The sequence below is a fragment of the Camelus ferus genome, chromosome 10 (assembly GCF_009834535.1).
Source record: "Camelus ferus isolate YT-003-E chromosome 10, BCGSAC_Cfer_1.0, whole genome shotgun sequence".
In the NCBI taxonomy this organism is placed as follows: Eukaryota; Metazoa; Chordata; class Mammalia; order Artiodactyla; family Camelidae; genus Camelus; species Camelus ferus.
The window spans coordinates 10137719-10158538 of record NC_045705.1 but is presented as its reverse complement, the minus strand read 5'-3'; the positions used below and the strand labels follow the sequence as shown (position 1 = coordinate 10158538).

Below are 20820 nucleotides of genomic sequence, written 5' to 3'. Positions count from 1 at the left end.
TTAGACTTCTATTTTCTGAGCCAGAATGTCCTTATTCAATTTCCTATTTGGCATTTCTACTTGGCTATTTTACATAAATTTAAAAATAAATTCTAAAATTTGATCTTTTCTTTCTCTGCATTTGATTCTTTTTCAGTTTTGTCTAATTCAGTTAGTTCAACCCAACTGTATGAACCAGAGTGACTGGTGGGAGTAGATACCACAACTTTTGATTCCAAGGCTCAGCAACCTACATTACACAACCAAAGATGGCACTCAGACTTGTAACTGACATGAGTGATAGTTGTAACCCTCATGTATTCTTATTTCACTGATTTGATTTCATGTCATTTGCCACATATGAATTTGTCTGATCAATTTGCACCTTTGCTCTTAAGATCAAACTTCTTTTTTTCAGACCCATTCCTGGTAGCCAGAAGAAAAATTCACCAACATAGTACACCCCTCAGCAGTGCACATGGCACACACTTTTCTGCCAATTCCTGATATCCCTGTAGTATTCTCACAAATAATATTTTATATATATAGTCCAAAATCCAAGTTACTAAGTTATGCTATGCTAGCTTTTTATTTTTAATTCACCTACTAGAGTATTGCTGAAATGTTGCTTACATAATCCATGCCTAGTATAATGCCTAAAGTGAATTCACTAAATAAAATCCTCCTGATACTTCCTGATAATAAAGCACCCTGGCTGTGAGCCAATGATGTCCCGCCTCACACTGAATGCTCTGCTCTATGGGTCATGTCATAGAAAGACTCCAGGGTAAGACTTGAATAATTCGCCAAAACTTGGAAACCTGTTTGTTAGTAAAGGTTTTCATAGAAAAGGCATTTGTAATAATTGGTGGAGTTTTGATGAGAGTACATGATAGGTGATGAAACCTTTTTACCCCAATCCCTTAGCTTTAAAAATTTTCCATTAATCATATCTCTAGCATCCAAAACACCTAGATCACAGTTTTATGGCTTAACTAAGACATATATTATACAAAATATACATATAAAACGAGTAGCTTAACTAAGATATACACAACACACACACACACACACACACACACACACACTCATTGTTTTTCTTGTGAGGATAAAAACATCGACCTTGAAGAACTTTATTGTCTAGTAGCAGGAGATAAACATAAAGAAATGAGTGCAATATAAAGTTTGAAATTGCTATACTCATTGTACATGTGGCTGTAATGGGGAAAAGACATACATTTTTTGAAAAGAGGGACATCTTTATAAAAGAGATAGTAATAAAATAAGAAGTGGTGTTTGTCTCTGGCTTTTCTCCCTCCTGGCTGTTTCAGCTAACCAGTAGCTTAACTAAGACACAGCCTACTCAATATGGCGGTTTTGGCTGAGACTCCTTGATGAACTTTTATGACCCCATGAAAGGACAGGAAGTGGTACTCACGCATTGACTGATAAATCCTGCCTACACATATTTTGGGGGATGGTATCATGCCAGGCAGTAACTCCAATGAGAAATGGCAATGTTTTCCTTCACTGGTAGTTGTCAACAAAATTGATTGTTTATATAGCAACAGGATATTAGGAGTAAAAGCCATTTGGAATGTATTTATTAATTATTTTTATGTTAAGAATCTTCATTTTCTTTTTTGACAAAAGATAATTTGTGTCAAATAAAAGGGAAAGAAGCTCTAATGTGGAAGGTCACACTCAATACTTTTTTAAAGTGAATTAATATTTCCTGAAGTAATAATTTTCTGAAAGAATAGTTTTACATTTTTGAGCATCCACTTGATGATTGTATTTGAATAAAATAAATTTACTCTTCCAAAATTTTACTCTTTACTTATCTTTCTGTACCATCTTTCTGTTCAAGAAATCCCTGAGGACCTATTATGCGATGATATGTACTTAAATAAGTGCAATTTTAGTACCCTCAAGGGGCTTACAGTTTTGGAAAATAGAATAGATAAATTTACCCAAAGTATAATAAATGCTTGCTTATTTAATGCCCACTTTTTAATTTATGGAGTATAGACATCTCTTAATTCATGTATCTTCTTATTTCTTCTCTTAATATAATTGTATTATTAGATTAGTCTCTTTTTTTAGCTTCAAATAATTCTCTTAATCACCTCTTTTGTTTTCTGTCTATCCTGACTTCCCAATTGTGAGTGGAGTATTTTAATATCCATCCCCTTCCCTTTAGCTCCCCCTGCTTCCTCATCTCAATCTATAACCTTTCTCTTTAGTTTTCATTGTAAAGGCTGATAGCATATTTTTCTATTGTATAATGAGTTTTTCACTTTGTCCATATGTGGATTCATACAGTTGAAAATCAATAATTGATATTTGCATAATTAGGACTATAAACAGTGTGAGCTAAGGGTCAAGTTGAGCTGTGATTGCATTTTCTTCCCATAATTTCAAATCATAGACCTTCTGCTACTTAAAGAATGTCTAGGGAAGTCCTTCTTACTTTTACCAGTTGCTTAAAATGAAGCCACAGACTAACTAGTTTCATATTTTATGCCATATCTTCCTTTCTCAATCACCTTTGTTCCCCTGTTGGAAAAATGAATCTTTGCTTCCTCTGCTTTTTTTCATTCTGTATATTCCTTGAAATATATTTAATTTTCTTCAACAAGCCTATGAAATTTTTTTATAGTTTGACCTTTATTTTTAAATGTACAATTCTAAAATATAGTCATTATATCAACTACTGAAAATCTAAACACTTCAAGCTTCCCAATTTTATTGAAATACATAGTCTCATTTTTAATTTTCATCTTATGATGGATTTCTTTTATTAAATCTAAATTATTATTCTACAGAATTTTTATGTCACACATATATTGTAATGGATTCCTATTTTAATTTAAAGAGTACAGCTTGGACTTTGCCCTCAGAAAATCATATTTCCCCCACTAGTTTCTTACTTTTAGTCTAATGTTCAGTATTAATGCCATTTACTCCATTATTCGCTTTAGGTGCTCCAAGAGAGAGCAGCTTAACTATGTCTAGTATACTCTTTATAATCCCAATAATAAATACAATTAATCAGGCTCAGGTTACCTAGCAGATATTTTACATATGTTAAATATAATACACAAAATATTCATATATTAGGCAGCATTACTTCTGATTTTCAGCTGAGAGAGCTGAGATTTGGAGACAATCCCAGTTGACTTAGAACTCAGATCTCTCTAATAACAAAGCTCTCTCTCTGTTACAGAAGGCTTCTATATAACTTACTGCATATAAACAAAAAAAAATGTTAAAACAACATTGTTAAGAGAGATGATAGGATTATAAATTTGTCAGGTATTTTTTCGTGTTTAACTATATATATAGAATTTTCATTATTGCCATCACAATCACTATGTACCTAATACCAAATTATTTATGCAAATCCCCTCACATTAATCAAAGCATTAAGTACAAGATAGTCAGTTAAAAACTAGAGTTGGCTAAAAATAATCAGAGAATAATAGATTACTCAGATTAGTGTAAGACTAGTCATTTAGGCCCCTTGGCACATTTTTCAGGGAGAGCTCTTTAAACTTCGTTAATTGCAAAATAACTACATTGCCTACCTGCCATCATCATAGAGGCCTCTCATTGCTTTAATTCTGGAGAAGAAGGAAAGATGCAGCTGGCCTGCCCGTGTTTTTGGCGGGAACTCAGGCTGGCCTGTTCTTCTTTGCCCTTTGCAGTTCGTTCATGAAGATAAAACTGCACAAAAATCCCCCCTCAAAGTCTGAGGACCTCATTTGCAGCAAGGCACCTGTGCTCTGATGGAGCACACGCAGGGCCAGCAGGGGAAGATATATGTTTAAACCACGGCTCTGCCATCCACGTGCTAAATGCGAATATCCGTTTTATCAGCTGGGAAGGGAAGATAATTGTATCTCTATCACAGAATCGGTGCGAGGAACAGTGAGCTCATATACATGAACTGACTTTCCAGAAGTCCAGATGTTACCCAGGTGAAGTGATTTACAAGTTGTCTCTATTGTCGTCATACAGTGAACATACGCAACTGAATGACTTGTACTCCCTTACTCATGTCAGATCAGCTCCTCCTGATGAAACTCCAATTCCCAGGTCTAGATGACTGTTAGGCCAGTTACATCCTTATGTGTCCCGCAGCTTGGCTGTCTTGTAATAGTCTGCTCTATTTTTCGAATCAATCCCCCTCACCCACCTAATTTTTTGAAAACTCAGCAATGAGCCTGTCATGATGTACAGAGCCTTAAAAAGCTCCAGAAATATCTAAAATTGAAGCATCATGATCTTGAAATGGGAAAGAGAAATGCAGATATAACTGGGCTTCTGAGTCTCCTGAAAGTCATCCTAAAAGAAGAGCAGTGGGGAGCAGAATCTGCACCTAAGACAGGTCTGTGACTGGAACACAACTTTCCACCCACTGGCTAGGTTAGCTCTGGACAACTGTAAACCTAACTGCCTCACCTGTTTCCTTTTCTGTAGGATGGCGGTCCTAAGACATAGCTCAATATATGATTGTGAGAGTTGAATAAGGTCACATATATAAAAATCTTGACACACAGCCTGGCATGCAGTTGATCGTCAGTATTGGTCCCCCTTTTCCATAATTTTAAAAAACCACCATCAGTTCTTAGCCCTTGAGTTTTGCAAAGGACATTGAAATTATCCCCCCATATCACTAACTTCCTTATGGTTGTATATAATAAAACTTTAAATGTTTTTAAAAAGTTTATTCATGTATCTGTGACAAGACTAAAATCTCAGTCAAGGGTCTGGAGTTTCCACTTGGGATTAAAGCAAAAACTCTTATGATTATTAACAACATACATGCATAATATTCTATAAAATATAATATTCTAAGATATTTGTACAGCATCTATACTATATAAAGTGTATGTATTGCATCTATGTATTATGTCTTTAAACACAAAAATCTGAATCAGTGGAGTGAGAAGATCACACAATGAGAAGCAGAAGGAAGTGAGATAGAATGATGCAACAGCAGATAAGTATTTTCCATAATCCCACACTAGAATATGAGCTTTTTTGAGTCAAAGGGGGAGCTGAATTGCTTGTATTTTTTGTATTATGCAGTCGGTCTTAGTGAAAAAAATGTTGAAACTTCAACGTGTATTTGTATACTGTAGTTTCATTGTAAATTGCCCAAATAAGCAAGTCAGTGAAAGAGGAAAAAGTCACTCGCGTCTTCGTGTTCCAAGTCCAGCACTACCAAGTGACCTTCGTGCTCCCAGCACTTCTGCATTCCGACCGTACCTACCCAATGAATCTGACACTCTGCCCTCTGCTTCTCTGTGTTCACACAGGCAACTACGGAGAGAGTGGGATGGAAGCTTTCAAAGATATGTCAGCCAAGGAAGGGATTTGCATCGCTCACTCTTACAAAATCTACAGCAACGCGGGGGAGCAGAGCTTCGATAAACTGCTGAAGAAGCTCCGGAGTCACCTGCCCAAGGCCCGGGTGGTGGCCTGCTTCTGTGAGGGCATGACGGTGAGAGGTCTGCTGATGGCCATGAGGCGCCTGGGTCTAGCAGGAGAATTTCTGCTTCTGGGCAGGTGAGTGACAATGAGGAAATTCACACTGAGGTAACGTCAGGAATTTGGCGGCGTCAAAGTGTATCTTTTGATGCATAAGGACAGATGCTTGGGAAGCTTAATCTGTGCAGTGGAAGTAGAGCTTAAAGGTCACAAAACACCAGAGCCTGGAAGTAATTATGAAGAGTAAGGTAGATATGCCATGTGCTGCTTATGTTGATAACAGAAGTCAACACATGAAAACGACGAGTCCTTAAGTCCTCAAAAAATGATTGTAAGGAAATGAGATGGATTCTTAAGTACTTGCTGATGCTCTTGGGAAGTAAACACATTTCAGACTTTTTGCTGTTGCTTCTGAAATTGAGTCTGAAAATGGCTACGTAATAAGCTTGTTTTAGAGTATAGAATCATAGAATTTGGGGCTTGAGAGTGAGAAGTTGCTTTTAGAATTAATTTTTAAAAGCATTGGACATTTGGCTCATTATTTTACATGATATAAGTGTTATAACATTGCCTGATCACTCACATTGTTACCAGACAAGTTTCTAAAAGATTAACTTCTCTAGGGACTGACTATGATTATCGGGATCATGCACTTGATTGGCACAACTCAGCTCATTTCCTCCTGATCCTGCTGAATCAGTGTAGTTAGGATTCTGCAGAGAAACAGAAACAATAGTATGTGTGTATATGATACCCAGGAGAGCCAATAGCATGCTTCTGGTCCGAAAGCTGGCACTTCTGGGCTTGGGCTTGAAGCCTGAGAAGAGCCAATGTTTCAGTTCAAGTCTGAAGGCCAGAAAAGACTAATAACCGAACGTAAGCAGTCATGAAGGAAAAGTTCCTTCTTACTCAGCCTGTCTTAGGTCTTCAATTGTTTGGACTAGGCCCACCCACATTGTGGGAAATAATCTTCATTACTCAGTCTACCCTTACAAATGTCATTGTCATCCAGAAACACTCACATGGACAAAATAATGTTTGGCCAAATGTTTAGGTACTCTATAGTCTAGTCAAAGTGCTACATGATATTAACCATTCACACTCAGTAAGTCAACACCATAATTTGAGCATGTGAATGCAGTTCACCACTGCATACCTTTAAAAAGTCACCATGTTACCACATATCTTTTCTGAATATGTAGCCAATTTAAAGAATAGAGAAAACCTTCAGAACCACTGCATCTTTTTCAGTATTACTGTCCAAGATAGAAAGCCAATTCACTTGGTATTAATTTTTGGTGGCTCATTAAAGAAAACACACTTCCTTTATTTTCCAAATACTTAACTGACCTTCTGTGATCAGACTTAGCTCTTGCTTGGCTACGTTTTATGACAGCCACTTTATGTACCTAATTCTTTTCTGTCTGAGCTGATGACAGTAGATTGATGGAACTATTTTATATGAGGCCAACTAGCCTTCATAAAAGTGATATTGAGTGAGATTCCTTTCTCATCGATGTCATACATTTTGTCTACAATCTCCCCTAGTTGGCACGAGTGATGCATCAGTTAGTTTCATACAACCCAGGAACGTTCTCGCTGCCAGTATTCTCAAATTCCAAAGTGCAGTGTTACCAGTAGGGTAAAAAGAACAGGAAAGAAAGAAGCTGGCTTTAAACAGTCCTGCTTTTCTTCTAGGGGATGAAGGGTTCTGTTGCTCCTATCTGCTGCTTTGCAACATTAATAAGACAAATCAGCAGCATTTGTTTTTCAGCTCTATGATACACCAACAAGCAAATGTTTTTGGATCACATGTCCCCCAAACAAAATAGACTGGTATTTCCTATATTTGCCATGTTCCACCTATATTTTTATTGCCAGCAGTATCATGAGGGTAAAATTCAATATTTTGTATATTTTAAAATTTATTCTGAGCATGTTGTTTACAAGAAGCTCTCTCCATATCATTTCATTCATGAAATAATAGATTCGTAACCTTTAATTAGATTTCTTAACTCCTTCATTGATTGGCTAATAATAATTCAACATTTACTTGAACACTAGTTCATTTCATCCTTGAACAATTTTGTCAGAAGAAAAAATCTTCCTTTTCTGAATTTCAAAAATCTCTCTCTGTGCTTTTACATCTTGGATCATATTCTTTCCTTTAAAAGTGACTTGTGATACTGTTTCAAATATTTGGAAACAACAGAATGGTCCTCAATCCCCTTCCTCTTCTCTTTGAAATCTCTACTTCTTCCATTCCACTTCTTCAAAGTGAAATGACACTGTGAATATTAGTAAAACCATTTATCAGGACCATTTATAGGATCATTTATCAAATGCTTGTGCCAGTTACTGTGCTAACCACTTTACATGCATTGTTTCATTTAATTATCCGTTTGGCAAATACTGAGTGGCTAGTATCTGTTAAGATGCTTAGACTACATCAGTGAACAAAATGGACACTAGTCATCACCCTTATGGACCTTACAGACAATAGGTTAGCTAGATGGTAATAAATGCTATGAAAAAATAAACCTAAGAACAACTTGCATGTTGTGTATTATTAGCATCTCCATTTTATATACAAGGATTCTAAGGCAATAAATATTGAGTACTAATGATATGGACAAGGGTATTTAGATTAAATGATGCAGGCAAAATTTTAAATGTCTGTTAACTCTAGGGACTAAGCATTTAGCACTGGGTTCTACTGCTTCTTAGCAATTTTAAAGTATTCCTATTCATAAAAGTAAGAGGTCTAGGATACCAATCAGAAAAGCAAAATTTAATAGTTGCAAGAGAATTTAGAACATACATTCACTCTCATTTTACAAATAAGGAAACTGTTACCTCAGAAGTTTGAATGACATGGTCAAATTAGCATTTTTTTGTTACTGTTCCCTCCTAAAAAGTCCTATTCAGCTCACCCTATAACTCCTCCTAGTATTTTAAGATTATTTTGTTCGCATATAATCCCCCAATCTCTCTTTATGCTCCTTTCTTCCCCTGCCCCCAACTCAAAATCGGATGGGTAGTTCTTAGAAACTAGAAGTCAAAGCTAAAAGACTCTATATTCAGAACTTCCTGGAGGGTTCCACATTTAACAGCTATGTTGTCTTAAAAATCTATTCAGCTGCTTTGGGATACGCATGTTTAACAGGTCATTCAACCGAAATGTTAGGCAGGACTAAGATAACTGCTGCCTAGACAACCTCATCTATCAACACATCTCACCGTCTGTGCCACACGTCAGCGGAATCTTAGAGTGATGGAGACCGGCCACTGGGTCTTCTCATTTGAGCTCTGGGTAATCGGTTGTCGCATTGCCAATAAAAATGTTCTGTCCAGGTCCCTGAAATAGTCTTGCTAAACACTTTAGCCCTGACAGCAGGCTGAGATCAACAATCTGAACAGTAATGACATTTCTAAAGGGGCTTCCTTTTCCAGGATGGATACAGTGTTTTAGTTCTTGACCTGAGAAAATATTATTTGGGATGTATGATTTACAAGTTACAAACCTAAATATGAACTTGGAAACAAGGACCAATATTTAGCAAAATAGCAATTTAAAGATCATTTTATCTTGTCTATGATTAAAACTATTCAGCTATTTGAATTAAGAATTTCTGTCCTTCAGTGTGATGACTGTTACCAGGAGGCAAGAGGAAATGTACTTAAATTTCAAAACTATTTGAGAATTACTACCAGTGTTTCTTAATAGGAGGTCCCACTACATCAGTATTTTTCAAGATGGAAAGGACAGGTGCTTCCTCTAATCAATATCTTTGTGGGTAGAATTACAAACTATTGTGCTGGTAAAATGATGATAGTAGCTGTTATGCAAAAGTAGACATTGGTCTTTATCCTTGTATGTCACCAGACTATTTATTCCAAATAAAGCCATTTGTAAGTAAGTATACTTGTCTTCCCCTGGGCCATTCAGTTTCATTTATTGTAATGTGAACAAAAAAAAAGTTATTTTCATTAAGTTCCTGTTGTATGTTAGGAGACAAGGACAGAGGGAAAGAGAGTGGGAAGGAAGGAGGAGAGAAGAGAGGAGATGAGAGGAGAGAGGGCGGGGAAATGTAACGTTCTAAGCAACATAGAACGTGTCAAGTTTTAGATGCCTTTTAAGTTTGTAAATGATATCCCCATTTTATAGGGGAGAAAGTTGAGACTCAAAGAGGTTAAATGACTGGACAATATCACACTAATTTCTTATCCGAATGGCATTCTAAGTATCACAAAGAGAGAAGTCATTTAGCAACGTAAATGTACGTTTATGATAAGTTCAATTTAATTTTGCTCTATTTTTGTTTTCGTTGTTTTAGATTATCCTTTGAAAATTAAATAAACCTAGTAAAGGGCCTTAAAAATTGATGGGATTTTTGTGATGAATTTGTAATGCAAAAAAGCCAGCCAAACTTTGCCCCACTTTGCCTGGAGTGGTTTTACTGATTATCTGCATTGGAGTTGGGAAGACCAGACTAATTGCATAATGTTCAGTCTATAAACAGCCTGTTGTTTGGATGCATCTGCCTCAGACCATATGCAAAACTCTCTGAACCATATGGGTTGAACACAGAGAGTAGGGGAAGCATGTGTGAAGAAATTTGGAGAGGAACTTAGGAGACAATATTTTCAGCCTTGTAGTATTTTGATATTTATTCCATCATTGGAATAAATTTTTTTGGTGAGTGTGAGAATATAATAGGTGTGATTTTCCAAAAGATAACCCTGGGGAATGGCTTATGAATTAGAAGAGATAAGACAGATATAGGGGAACCAGTATTCTTAACAAAAATTATACTATCATGGAGCAAGGCAGGGTGGGTAATGAAAAGGTGGCAGACCAAGATCTACTTACTAATTTACATATGCTTATTACCGTTCTTGTGGAGATGGTATCAGGGGCATATGCATATGTCCAAACTCTTCAAAATGTACACAGTAAATGTGTGCAACTTTTTGTGTGTTATGTCCAACTCAATAAAGCTGAAAAAAATCTGTAGGAGCTGCTGATGTGTTGGATATTAAGGAGTATAGGGAAGATGTCAGTGGTGACTCCTACTTTCTCATATCGTCTAACAAGATAACTGATGGTACCTCTTCTGAGCTGAAGACAATTGGAAAAGAATCAGGTATGAGGTAGAGAGCCAGTCATGAGTCCAGTTTTGGGTACGTTGATCTAACGTGCATTTCAAACATAAAAATAGCCAAGAAAGCAGAAAAATATGTAAGCCTGGAGCTCAAAAGAGATACATAGTCTATAAATAAAAGTGAGTGAATCATCTCAATAATTTAGCTTATTAATGGAAGACATGGGTGTGTAAAATTCGGAGAGGAACTCTAAGAACTTAGCTTTGACGGACCTTACAAACCAGTTGCTTAGTAAGGTGCCACAGATCTGACAACTGGAAGTGCCCAGGAGAACAGAAGGTCTTGATATTATTGGTTAGAGAGGATCCCTGTGTGAAAGATGTAACCAGCTGATGTCTTCAGAGGCTCTTCCAGCACTTGGGCTGGTGCTCCAGAGGCATCTGCGTCTCAGCGGGGTCGGGTAGCTTTAAGGCTGATTGCACTTCTAAAATTTGTTTAGATGAAGTTTTAAAATAATTGGATAATAGCTCTTTATGGAGTGTTCTTTTTGTAGCAAGCATGGTCCTAAGTGGTTAGTTTTCATGTATTAATTTATTGATTTTTCATAACAACCTGATTTGAAAGCTATTGTTATTAACCTCATTTTATTGTTGTGGAAACTGAAGCACAGAGAGACAATGGATTTGCTCAAGATCACACAGGTAGGAAGTGGCAGAGAGGTCACTGGAAGGTAGTCTGTATCCTTAACCGCTGTGGTAAACTATCTAGATTTTTGATAATCCTTACTTTCAGTATAAGTTTGTTCCTTATTGTATAAAATATTGACTTATTTTTTCCAGTACTAAAATAGACTATCTTTAACAAAGAAAAAATAGTAATTAAAGATGATTCTGCAAATCCCAAACTCCCAATTTACCCCTGTAGATACTAACTACAGTATATAAAATAAACAACAAGGTCCTACTATATATATATTCAATACCTTATAATAGTCTATAATGAAAAAGAATATAAAAAGGAGTGTATATATGTGTGTATATGTGTGTATATATATGTATAACTGAATTACTATGCTGTATGCCAGGAATTAACACAAAATTGTAAACTAACTATACTTCCATTTTTAAAAAAAGTGTCTGAAAGAGATTTCTTTTTTAAATAAGACAAGTAAAACTCGCAACAATCCAACATGCTGAAAACCGAAAAAATTTAGTAATTAGATGGATTATTCAATCTGGATTATTTTTCTGTGCACAACTTACTAGAAAAACACTCTGGTAAAATTTAGGTTTCAGGAAATAGAAAGGCTTAAAGTTGCTTTATAAGAATGATTAACATCTGTGAAGAAACAAGGGCAAACATAAAGTAATATTCCATGGTGAAATTCTTTTGTTCTTTCCAGTGTTTTCTAGAAGACTAATATGCTTTGGTAGAGTGACTGTCTTATGTACGTGCTTCTGTTAGTTGAAGATAAATCATTCTAAAGCAGTGGCTGGCTAAGACTCATGGGTCAAAGCTTTCCTCCTATTTTTGTAAATAAAGTTTTATTGAAAAATGGCCACACTCATTTACACAATGTCTATGGCTGCTTTGGGGCCACCATAGTATAGTTAGTATTTGTAACAGAGACCGTTTGTCTCATAAAGTATAAAATAGTTATTACCTGGCCCTTTGCAGAAAAGTTTGCTGACCCCTGATGTAGAGTCTTTTTTTTTTTTTTTTTTCCATTTGTGAATCTGGCTCTCCTTACTGACACACAACTAATTAGGACTTATACTTTGAATATTTGTTCAGCAGTAGTCATGGTTTGCACATAAATTCCACTTTCTTTTCAATTGTCCTGCTGGGTCAGGGGATCAGACAGTTCTAGGAGTGTTGGTGGGAATCAGGGATATAGGTTTGAGTGCTGTGTTTCTCAGTGCAGAGGAGACAAAGAACAAAGGAGATTTTTTTTGATTTCAGCATCCTGAAACATACTATCCAAAGCAATGGGAACACACACAAATGCATTGGAACTACCTCCTTACTCAATCCTGAGTGATTTAATTTTATCTAATATAAAAGAACTTGCTAAATTGAATGAGGAATACACTGTTTGGGTGTAAATATTAGTCTTTCTGATGAAGTTATCTTTACTACTCTCATTTGCTTAATTGGACTGATGACAGGGATTAAAAATTCATTCTTTCTCCCTCTATCCATCTTTCTCATTTTTAGAGTTATTTTTCTAAAAAAACACATTTAATTCTGTAATCCTTCTGCATAATAATCTTGGTTGAATTCCTTTTTCTTTCATATTCAAATCCCTACTTTGTCATGCAGGGCCCTTTAAAAATATGGCCCAATCTGCCAATCATTACCCATTATACTCAGGTGCTATTTAAAATATTTAACAATAAGTAAGAATCATTGGGTCCAATTAGAATAGAGGAAAATCACGGGCAGTGAGTAAATCCGTGTCAATGCATGTCACCTAAGTATCGGAACTGATACTTCTGCATCCCTCCCACCACTATCAAATCTTCACCTCCCCTACATCAAAATTCTTATAATTCTCCAAACATACCAGGCTGACAGTATCACCTACACTGTCTTCTCCTTGGAAAGACCTCCTTGTGTTTTACCAATGAAACTCAAGTTTATCATGTAATGCATTCTTCAGCAGTTTTGAAGGCTTCCCGAACTCTTCTGGGACTTCCACAGATCCCTTAAAACCCCTGTGACTTTTTATCCCTAGTTTTTTGTTTTCCTTCTCTGCTTCTCCACTAGAATTGTGAGATCCTTGAAGTATGGGCAAAGGTTATTAATCTTTGTTCCTGTAGTACCTACCATATTATAAATATTTCAAGGTAGCTGTGTCTGCAAAAGACATTCAAGTTATGTAGAGGTAGAAAAGGTTCTCTCCAACTCCAGTCAGCCTAATTAAAAGGCAGGTTTCTCAGGCTCTTATTAAGTAGAAAGGCAAATGAATGTGTGCCGCTCTGAGGGGAAACCCAGTGAAAGCCCCATCATAGAGGGGAGAGGGAAACCCCCAGCACACACTCCCTATGATTTTATGAAAGAGGTCTATTTCATAAGTTTCAGTACAGAGTGGTGAGCTTCTGGTTTTCACAAAACACATCAGCGAAAAACGAGGCACTTTCTATGAAGCTGAAACATGCAATCAGCTAATCACTTGCAATGGGAAAAGTCAAATTACTAGTCAAATGGTGAGTCAAGGAATACCATGAACATATTTGAACACATGTCTGTGCTGTTTCAAAGGAAGGCTTCAAAGGTTTTGGCTCCATTCAAAGGGAAAGAAAACAGGTTATTTCCTTCAGTACCCTGACCTTTCATTAGACTTGCCAACTAAGAAGGTGAATTTAGGAATGTCTCGATTCTGTGTTCAGAATATTTTAAGGCTTCCTTGTCTTCTACTATCTTTCAAGACATAAATGCAAGTCTTTATTTTTCAAGGTGATCTATAGAGACTCTCCCAGCTTCACATTTTTGGACCTCTAAGTCTGTTTTCTTATGTTTTGAAAATTTATCTTAATAGAGCATTTTTAGAACAGTTTCAGGTTCATAGCAAAATTGAGAAAAAGGTACAGAGAGTTCCTGTGTTTTCCCTGTGACACACATTGGTTAGAGAGGGATCATATCAACATCTCCCCAAGTTGTACATTTGCTGCAGTGGATGAGCCTACACTGAACGTACATCATCGGCCCCCAGTGTTCATAGTTTACATTCCAGCTCACTCTCAGTGTTGTGCATGCTGTGGATATGGAGAAATGTATAATAACATGTATCATCCATTGTAGATAGTATCATACAGAGCATTTTCATTGCCCTAAAAATCCTCTGGGCTCTGCCTATTCATTCCCTTCTCCCCTCTAACCCTTGGCAACCAATGATCTTTTTACTGTCTCATCGTTTTTGCCTTTTCCAGAGTATCATTCGGTTGGAATCTTACAGTAGGCAGCCTTTTCAGATTCTTCTTTCACTTAGTAGTATGCCTTTAAGTTTCCTCGTGTCTTTTCATGGCTTGATAGCTCATTTCTTTTTGGTGCTGAATAATATTCCACTGTCTGGATGTACCACCATTTCTTTATCCTTTCACCTACTAAAGAACATCCTGCTTGCCTCCAAGTTTCAGCAATTATGAATAAAGCTGCTATAAACATCCATGTGCAGGTTTCTGTGTGAACATAAGTTTTCAGTTCATTTCAGTAAATACCAAGGAGCATGATTGCTAGATTGTATGGTAAGATTATGTTCACTTTTGTAAGAAACTGCCAAACTCTCTTCCAAAGTGACTGCACCATTTTGTATTCCTATCAGGAGTGAGTAAGCATTTCTGTTACTCCCCAGCCTTGAATTTGGTCTTGTTGGTTTGTAGATTTTGTATTAGTTTATTTTAATATGTTTTTACAGATACAGTATTGATGTAACAGAAGGTCAAGAAGAATATTTTCCAAACTCCAATCTCAAAATCAAATATTTGCTTTCATTTTATTTGCCTTTTCAACTTTAAGACTTTGAAATGTGCCCATTCATCATTTTAATGTGTAGTAGTCATATAAGTAGACATTAGGCTAATGCATGTTTCCCCATTTTTTTCAGTATTTCTTCTGTTTTTTTCCTATGTCTTCCTTCTCATCTTACCTCACTCCGCTCTTTTCCTTCCCTCCAGGTAATCAATATGAATAACTCAGCAGTTATCTTCCTCACATTTCTTCTTGGTTTTATAGTCATTAATGCACACATTTCCTTTCAGTTTTTCTTTGTTGGTTTTTTTTTTTTTTGACTCTGATTATGTTAAATTTTGTCATCTTTTTGTGTGTACAAAGTCAAATATGGTTCTTTTATAGCTTCTGGTTTTCCTTCTTTGACCAGAAAGGTTTCTTTGAAACCGGGAGAATATTGTTTATTTGCTTTTCATTTTTATTCATTTAATCCAATGAAAAATTTTAAATTAAATATGTACAGTAAGAGAGCCAGCATTATTTTCTTTAGGATAGTCAGATGTGCCTACATGATTTATTAACTAAATAGTCCTTTCCCACTGAAATAACAATGTTTCATGTAATAAATTTTAAAATTTAAAATTTAAAATTTTACACTTTAAAAATTACATATTTTCTGAATACTAGTAAATAATTTTAGATTCTCTCTTTGGTATCAATGGTAGTACCATAGTGTTTTTATTACACTGTCTTTCTAGTATACTCTAATAACTAGTAAAGTATGTCACCCTAATTATTCTTATTTGCATGATTTTATTATTTTTATTAAAATTTTTAGTCCATAAAAACTTTGATTTTTTTCTAATTATAAAATTTGATTTCTAAATACTAATTTGGGAGAGTTGAAATTTTAATGATATTAAATGTTCTAATCCAAAAGCAGGGAATGAATTTTATTCAGATTTTTACTTCTGTCCATAAAGATAGATTGTTTTATAAAGATTTTGTATACTTTTGAATCATTACTATGCTTTGTAGTTTTTCTTTGCATATTTTAAAATTCCTAGCTAATTATTGCTAGCACAGAGAAAAGCAACTTGATGTTTCTGTAATTTAAATTCCTTTTTTTATTATTAGTAGCTTTTTCCAGAAACTTCAGATTTTCTGGATATGCAATAATTTTATCAAGACAAACTGACTGAGTCACTTCCTCTCCATTACTGATACTAATTATGCCGTTCCCCGGACTTACTGCATTCGCTGAAATTGCTTAAGCAGTGGTGCATAATTATAGTGATAATAAGTATCCTTTCCTGTACTTGATTTTAACAAGATTAGTTTGTTATTTTACTACTTAGAATGACATAATTTTTGGTCTTTAGCATATTTACTTATTTTCTTCTTACATTGTTATTTTAGTAATCCTGAGTACTCATATCTTCAGATCCAAATACCCAAAGTAAAGAAAACGTGCAGACACCACATGCACAAACTCAAAGAAGAACAAATAAAATCAGAGGTGAAGTCAGGAGCCGAAGTGGTGGATTTACAGTTTGCTCTATCACAAGGAATACTTTCACATTTGGATCCGATTCAAGATGACAATCTAAACACACAAGTTTACCCTTGCTCTTCCTTCAAAGTCCATTGAACTGACTTGCCATTTCATTTCAAGTAAAAGCCGCAGTCTTTATAATATGTTACCAGACTCCCAAATATACTCCTACCCTCTCCCCACCCATGTCCTGTTTCCCCTCTCCTCTTCCACTCCAGTCCCGCCACAGTGGTCTTCTTACTGTTCCTCAAAAAGTCCTCGTCCGATTTCCACCTCAGACCTATGCATTTACTATTCCCTTTACTTTAAAAAAAAAAAAAAAAAAATCTCCCCCCGGATACCTCATCACTGGATTCTTTATCTGAAGTCTTCAGTCACATGTTACCTTCTCAGGGGAACTTCCCTGACCACTGTATCTACACCTGGAACACGCACTCCCACCCACGCTTCCCACTCCCTACCGGCTTTATGTTTGTCAACCCCACCTATTATCTTCTAACACGTTATGTAATTTTCTTATTCACTCAGCTTATTGTCACTGTAGGCTGTGCTACAAGTAAGCTTCAAGAGGGCAGAGATTTTTACCTGTTTTGTTCATTGCTCCATCCTCTATCCCTGGAAAAATACCTGGTACATAAAGATCACCTAATAAAATCATCTGAAACAAGTTGGAGAACCCTTAACCTGTACTTTGGGAGGTAGAATTTTTTTAAATTTTCTAGCTAGGGTTAGGACCTCAGAATCAGCTGTGATCAGAGGTAGCAGGGCTGGGAGAAAAAGCAAGCTTCACATCACTTGACAAGTGGGTAGACTTATGATCTCAGAACAGCTGAGCTAGTTCTCTCGCTGTCACCAGCCTCATCTTACCCAAACTCTCTTTGAACAGCTGACTCTTCCTTTGTCTCCAAACCAGCTTTGGATAGGAAGAGGGGGATAATATGTATAGGAGAAAATTAAAAGCTAGGAGTTCTAGTGAGCTCCATGAAATAGGAGGAGGAGTGTGAGGGTGAGTCGTGTGAGTCCTATAAAGATGAAATGTGCTTGAAGACGAGGGTACGAAAATGCAGCAGTGCTGGTGAGGAGCAGTGTCTGGGCCATGGCCCAGGAGGTGGCCCTAGGAGAGGGTGACTGAATTAATACAGAGGTGAGTGACACTGCCATTAGGTCACTGATTAGCTTATTATCATAAAATGTTGACTTTGCTAGGGGGTTCTGTGTTTTTAGTGTTTAGATGTCCTCAGATTTTAAGTAAACAAACAAAAAAAGACGTTTGTCATTTGTATAGATCACTTAGCCTGAGAAGAGGGCATTATTTTTTTAAAAAATCCATTACAGATAAATCTTTTGTTCCTACAATAGAATCTTAGGTCAGATGATATGCCCCCAAAACTTGTGAAGATGTATCTACATTTACTATGGTAGTCTCGAGAGATGCTTATAAGCTTGACAACTGCATTTGAACATTTTTGCAGTTTCTATAGCAGGCTAGATTATGTGGCAAAACAATTGAAAAAAGGCAGTGGTGAAAACTCCTGTGGGAAAATTTCATTTCTAAAAATGCTGCATAATCTTGATTTCTAAGTAGACAAGGAGGATTTTTTTTTTTAGCTTAGAATTTACTACTGTGCATTCTGAGGCAAGACCATAACCGTAACAGTGCTAAAAACCTTGTATTTCTGAAGTGCTTCACTGATTACAAGTGCTTTTATATGCATTATGCCATTTTAATCCTCCTTGTGCAGTAAATGCATGATAGTCATCAGTAAAAATATGTCCAGATGGCTGAAAATGGACATCAGACACCCAAATGAACACTGGACTACTGGCTACCAAATACAGGCCTGTAGGCCCTTAGAAAGCTTTCATAAAAATTTCAAAGGTCCAAAGTAATACTAAATACATAAATAAATGATCATATGTATATGTACATGCATCTGTGTCTCTGTGTGTACAGTTACTGTGTGCCCTTATTTTATTTTAAAATAAAATAGATTGAGGGTATAAGATAAAACATAATTAAGGCAGTTTTTTCCTTTTCATTATACACTATTAAAAGATATTGAATATAATTCCCTGTGCTATAAGTATAAACTTGTTGTTTATCTATTTATATATATAATAGTTAGTATCTGCAAATCTTGAACTCTCAATTTATTCCTCCACTTCCCCATTTCCCCCCAGTAACCACAAGTTTGTCTTCTATATCTGTGAGTCTGTTTTTGTTTTGTAAATAAGTTCATTTGTCTCTCTTTTTTTTTAGATTACATGTATAAGTGGTATCATATGGCATTTTTTCTTTCTCTTTTCGGCCCACTTCATTTAGAATGACTATCTCCAGGTCCATCCGTGTTGCTGCAAATGGCATTATTTTATTCTTTCTTATGGCTGAATAGTATTCCATCCAATGCCCTTATTTTAAAAAGGCTATTTTTCATTCATTTATTTCTTCAACAAGTATGCATTTGATACCCTATTACAGGCACTATACACTGAATATAATGCAGAAAAAATGGCCAATGTAACCTTGTCCTTCTGAAGCTTAAGGTCTAAATAAATGACAAATAAAAACCAACTATTTAATTCTAATTCTATAGTTTTTTTAAACTATATCGAGGTATAGTTGATATACAAAAGATGGCATACATTAAATATATATGTCTTAATGAGTTTGGACATATGTTTAACCTGTGTTGTCATCACCACAACCAAGATACTAAACATCTATAACCTCCAAAAATTTCCCTGAGTTCTTGTGTGTGTGTTTTGATAAAAACACTACCCTTTTAACCTATTTCAGAGTGCACGGAGGGAAAATATAGCTCAGTGGTACAGTGTAGAGTGTACGTAGCACACATCAGGTCCTGGGTTCAATTCCCAGTACTTCCATTAAAAAAAATTAAGTGCACAGTATTGTATTGTTCACTTTAGGTACTATGCTCTACAGCAGATCTCCAGAACTTGATCTTCTTTCATAGCTGAAACTTTATACCCATTAAAAAATATTTATCCATTTATCCATTCCCTAGGCCCTGGCAACCACCATTTTATTCTCTCCTTCTATGAGTTTGACTGTCTTAGACACCTCATAATGAATGGAATTAAGCTTATTTCACTTTGCATAAAGTTCCTTAGGTTCATCCATGTTGTCATAAATGGTAGAACTTCCTTCTTTTTTAAGGTTGAAAAATACTCCATTGAATGTATATGGCACATTTTTTTTATTCATCCATCAAGGGGCAGTTGAGTTTTTACCATTCTTGATTATTGTGAATAATGCTGCAGTGAACATGGGGGTACCTCTTCGAGATCTTGATTTGTATACTTTGGATATACACTCAGAAGTGGGACTGCTGGATCATATGGGAATTCTGTTTTAATATTTGAAAAACCTTCATACCATTTTCCATTGTGGCTGCATCATTTTACATTTCTACCAAGAGTGTGTAGAGTTCCTGTTCCATTGCATCCTTGCTAATACTTACTGTCTTTTGTTTTTCTGATAACAGCCATCTTGAGGTGATATTTCATTTTGGTTTTGATTTCTATTTCCCTAATGATTAGTGAGGTTGAGCACCTTTTAGTCTACCTGTTGTTCATTCGTATGTTTTCTTTGGAGAAATATCTATTCAAGTCCTTTGCCCATTTTTAATTGAATTATTTGGACTTTTTTGCTATAGAGTTGTATGAGTTTCTTACATACTTCAGATTTTAACTGCTTATCAGATAGATGGTTTGCAGATTATTTTCTCCGATTCTTATGATGCCTTTTCAATCTGTTGATTTTTTTGCTGTGCAGAAACAAAGATTAATAAGTACAGTGAATAAATCATGTTTTTATTTTTAGAAATAAAATATTATTTTTATATTAAGTGATAATGAAAATTAATGGTAATTTGTTTTGCTAAAAAATTGTTAAAACAGAAAATTGAATTGCTAATGCTTTGTTGGCTCTAAATTAATTTGTAACCATAATGGTATTTTGTAGTCCACCATTCAAGGCTGCCTGTGATGTGCCTATATCTTTAAATGTTTTATTTCAGAGGGAGTAGTGATGAGTTAAGAGTCAGCTTGACATCTACAATGAGACTTATCCTTTCCTTTTGCATAAACATAATTACTACTTCTTACATAACCCAGTAACTATCTAAAAATATGATGTATTTGTGTTCTAAATTAGAATGCAGAGTATGGTTAACATTTATAATAGTGTTTCAGCCATACAGTGTTATAGG

At 35.7% G+C, this 20820-nt stretch overlaps 1 protein-coding gene across 1 annotated transcript in view; it reads left to right on the top strand.

The window, feature by feature from the left end:
* The window catches only part of LOC116666591 (metabotropic glutamate receptor 5-like), a 279400-nt gene that overhangs the window by 143556 nt on the left and 115024 nt on the right, over positions 1 to 20820 (top strand). The window contains exon 3 of the mRNA XM_032490430.1: positions 5307 to 5556. Coding sequence (XP_032346321.1) covers positions 5307 to 5556 — 250 coding nt within the window. The remainder of the gene's footprint in view (positions 1 to 5306; positions 5557 to 20820) is intronic.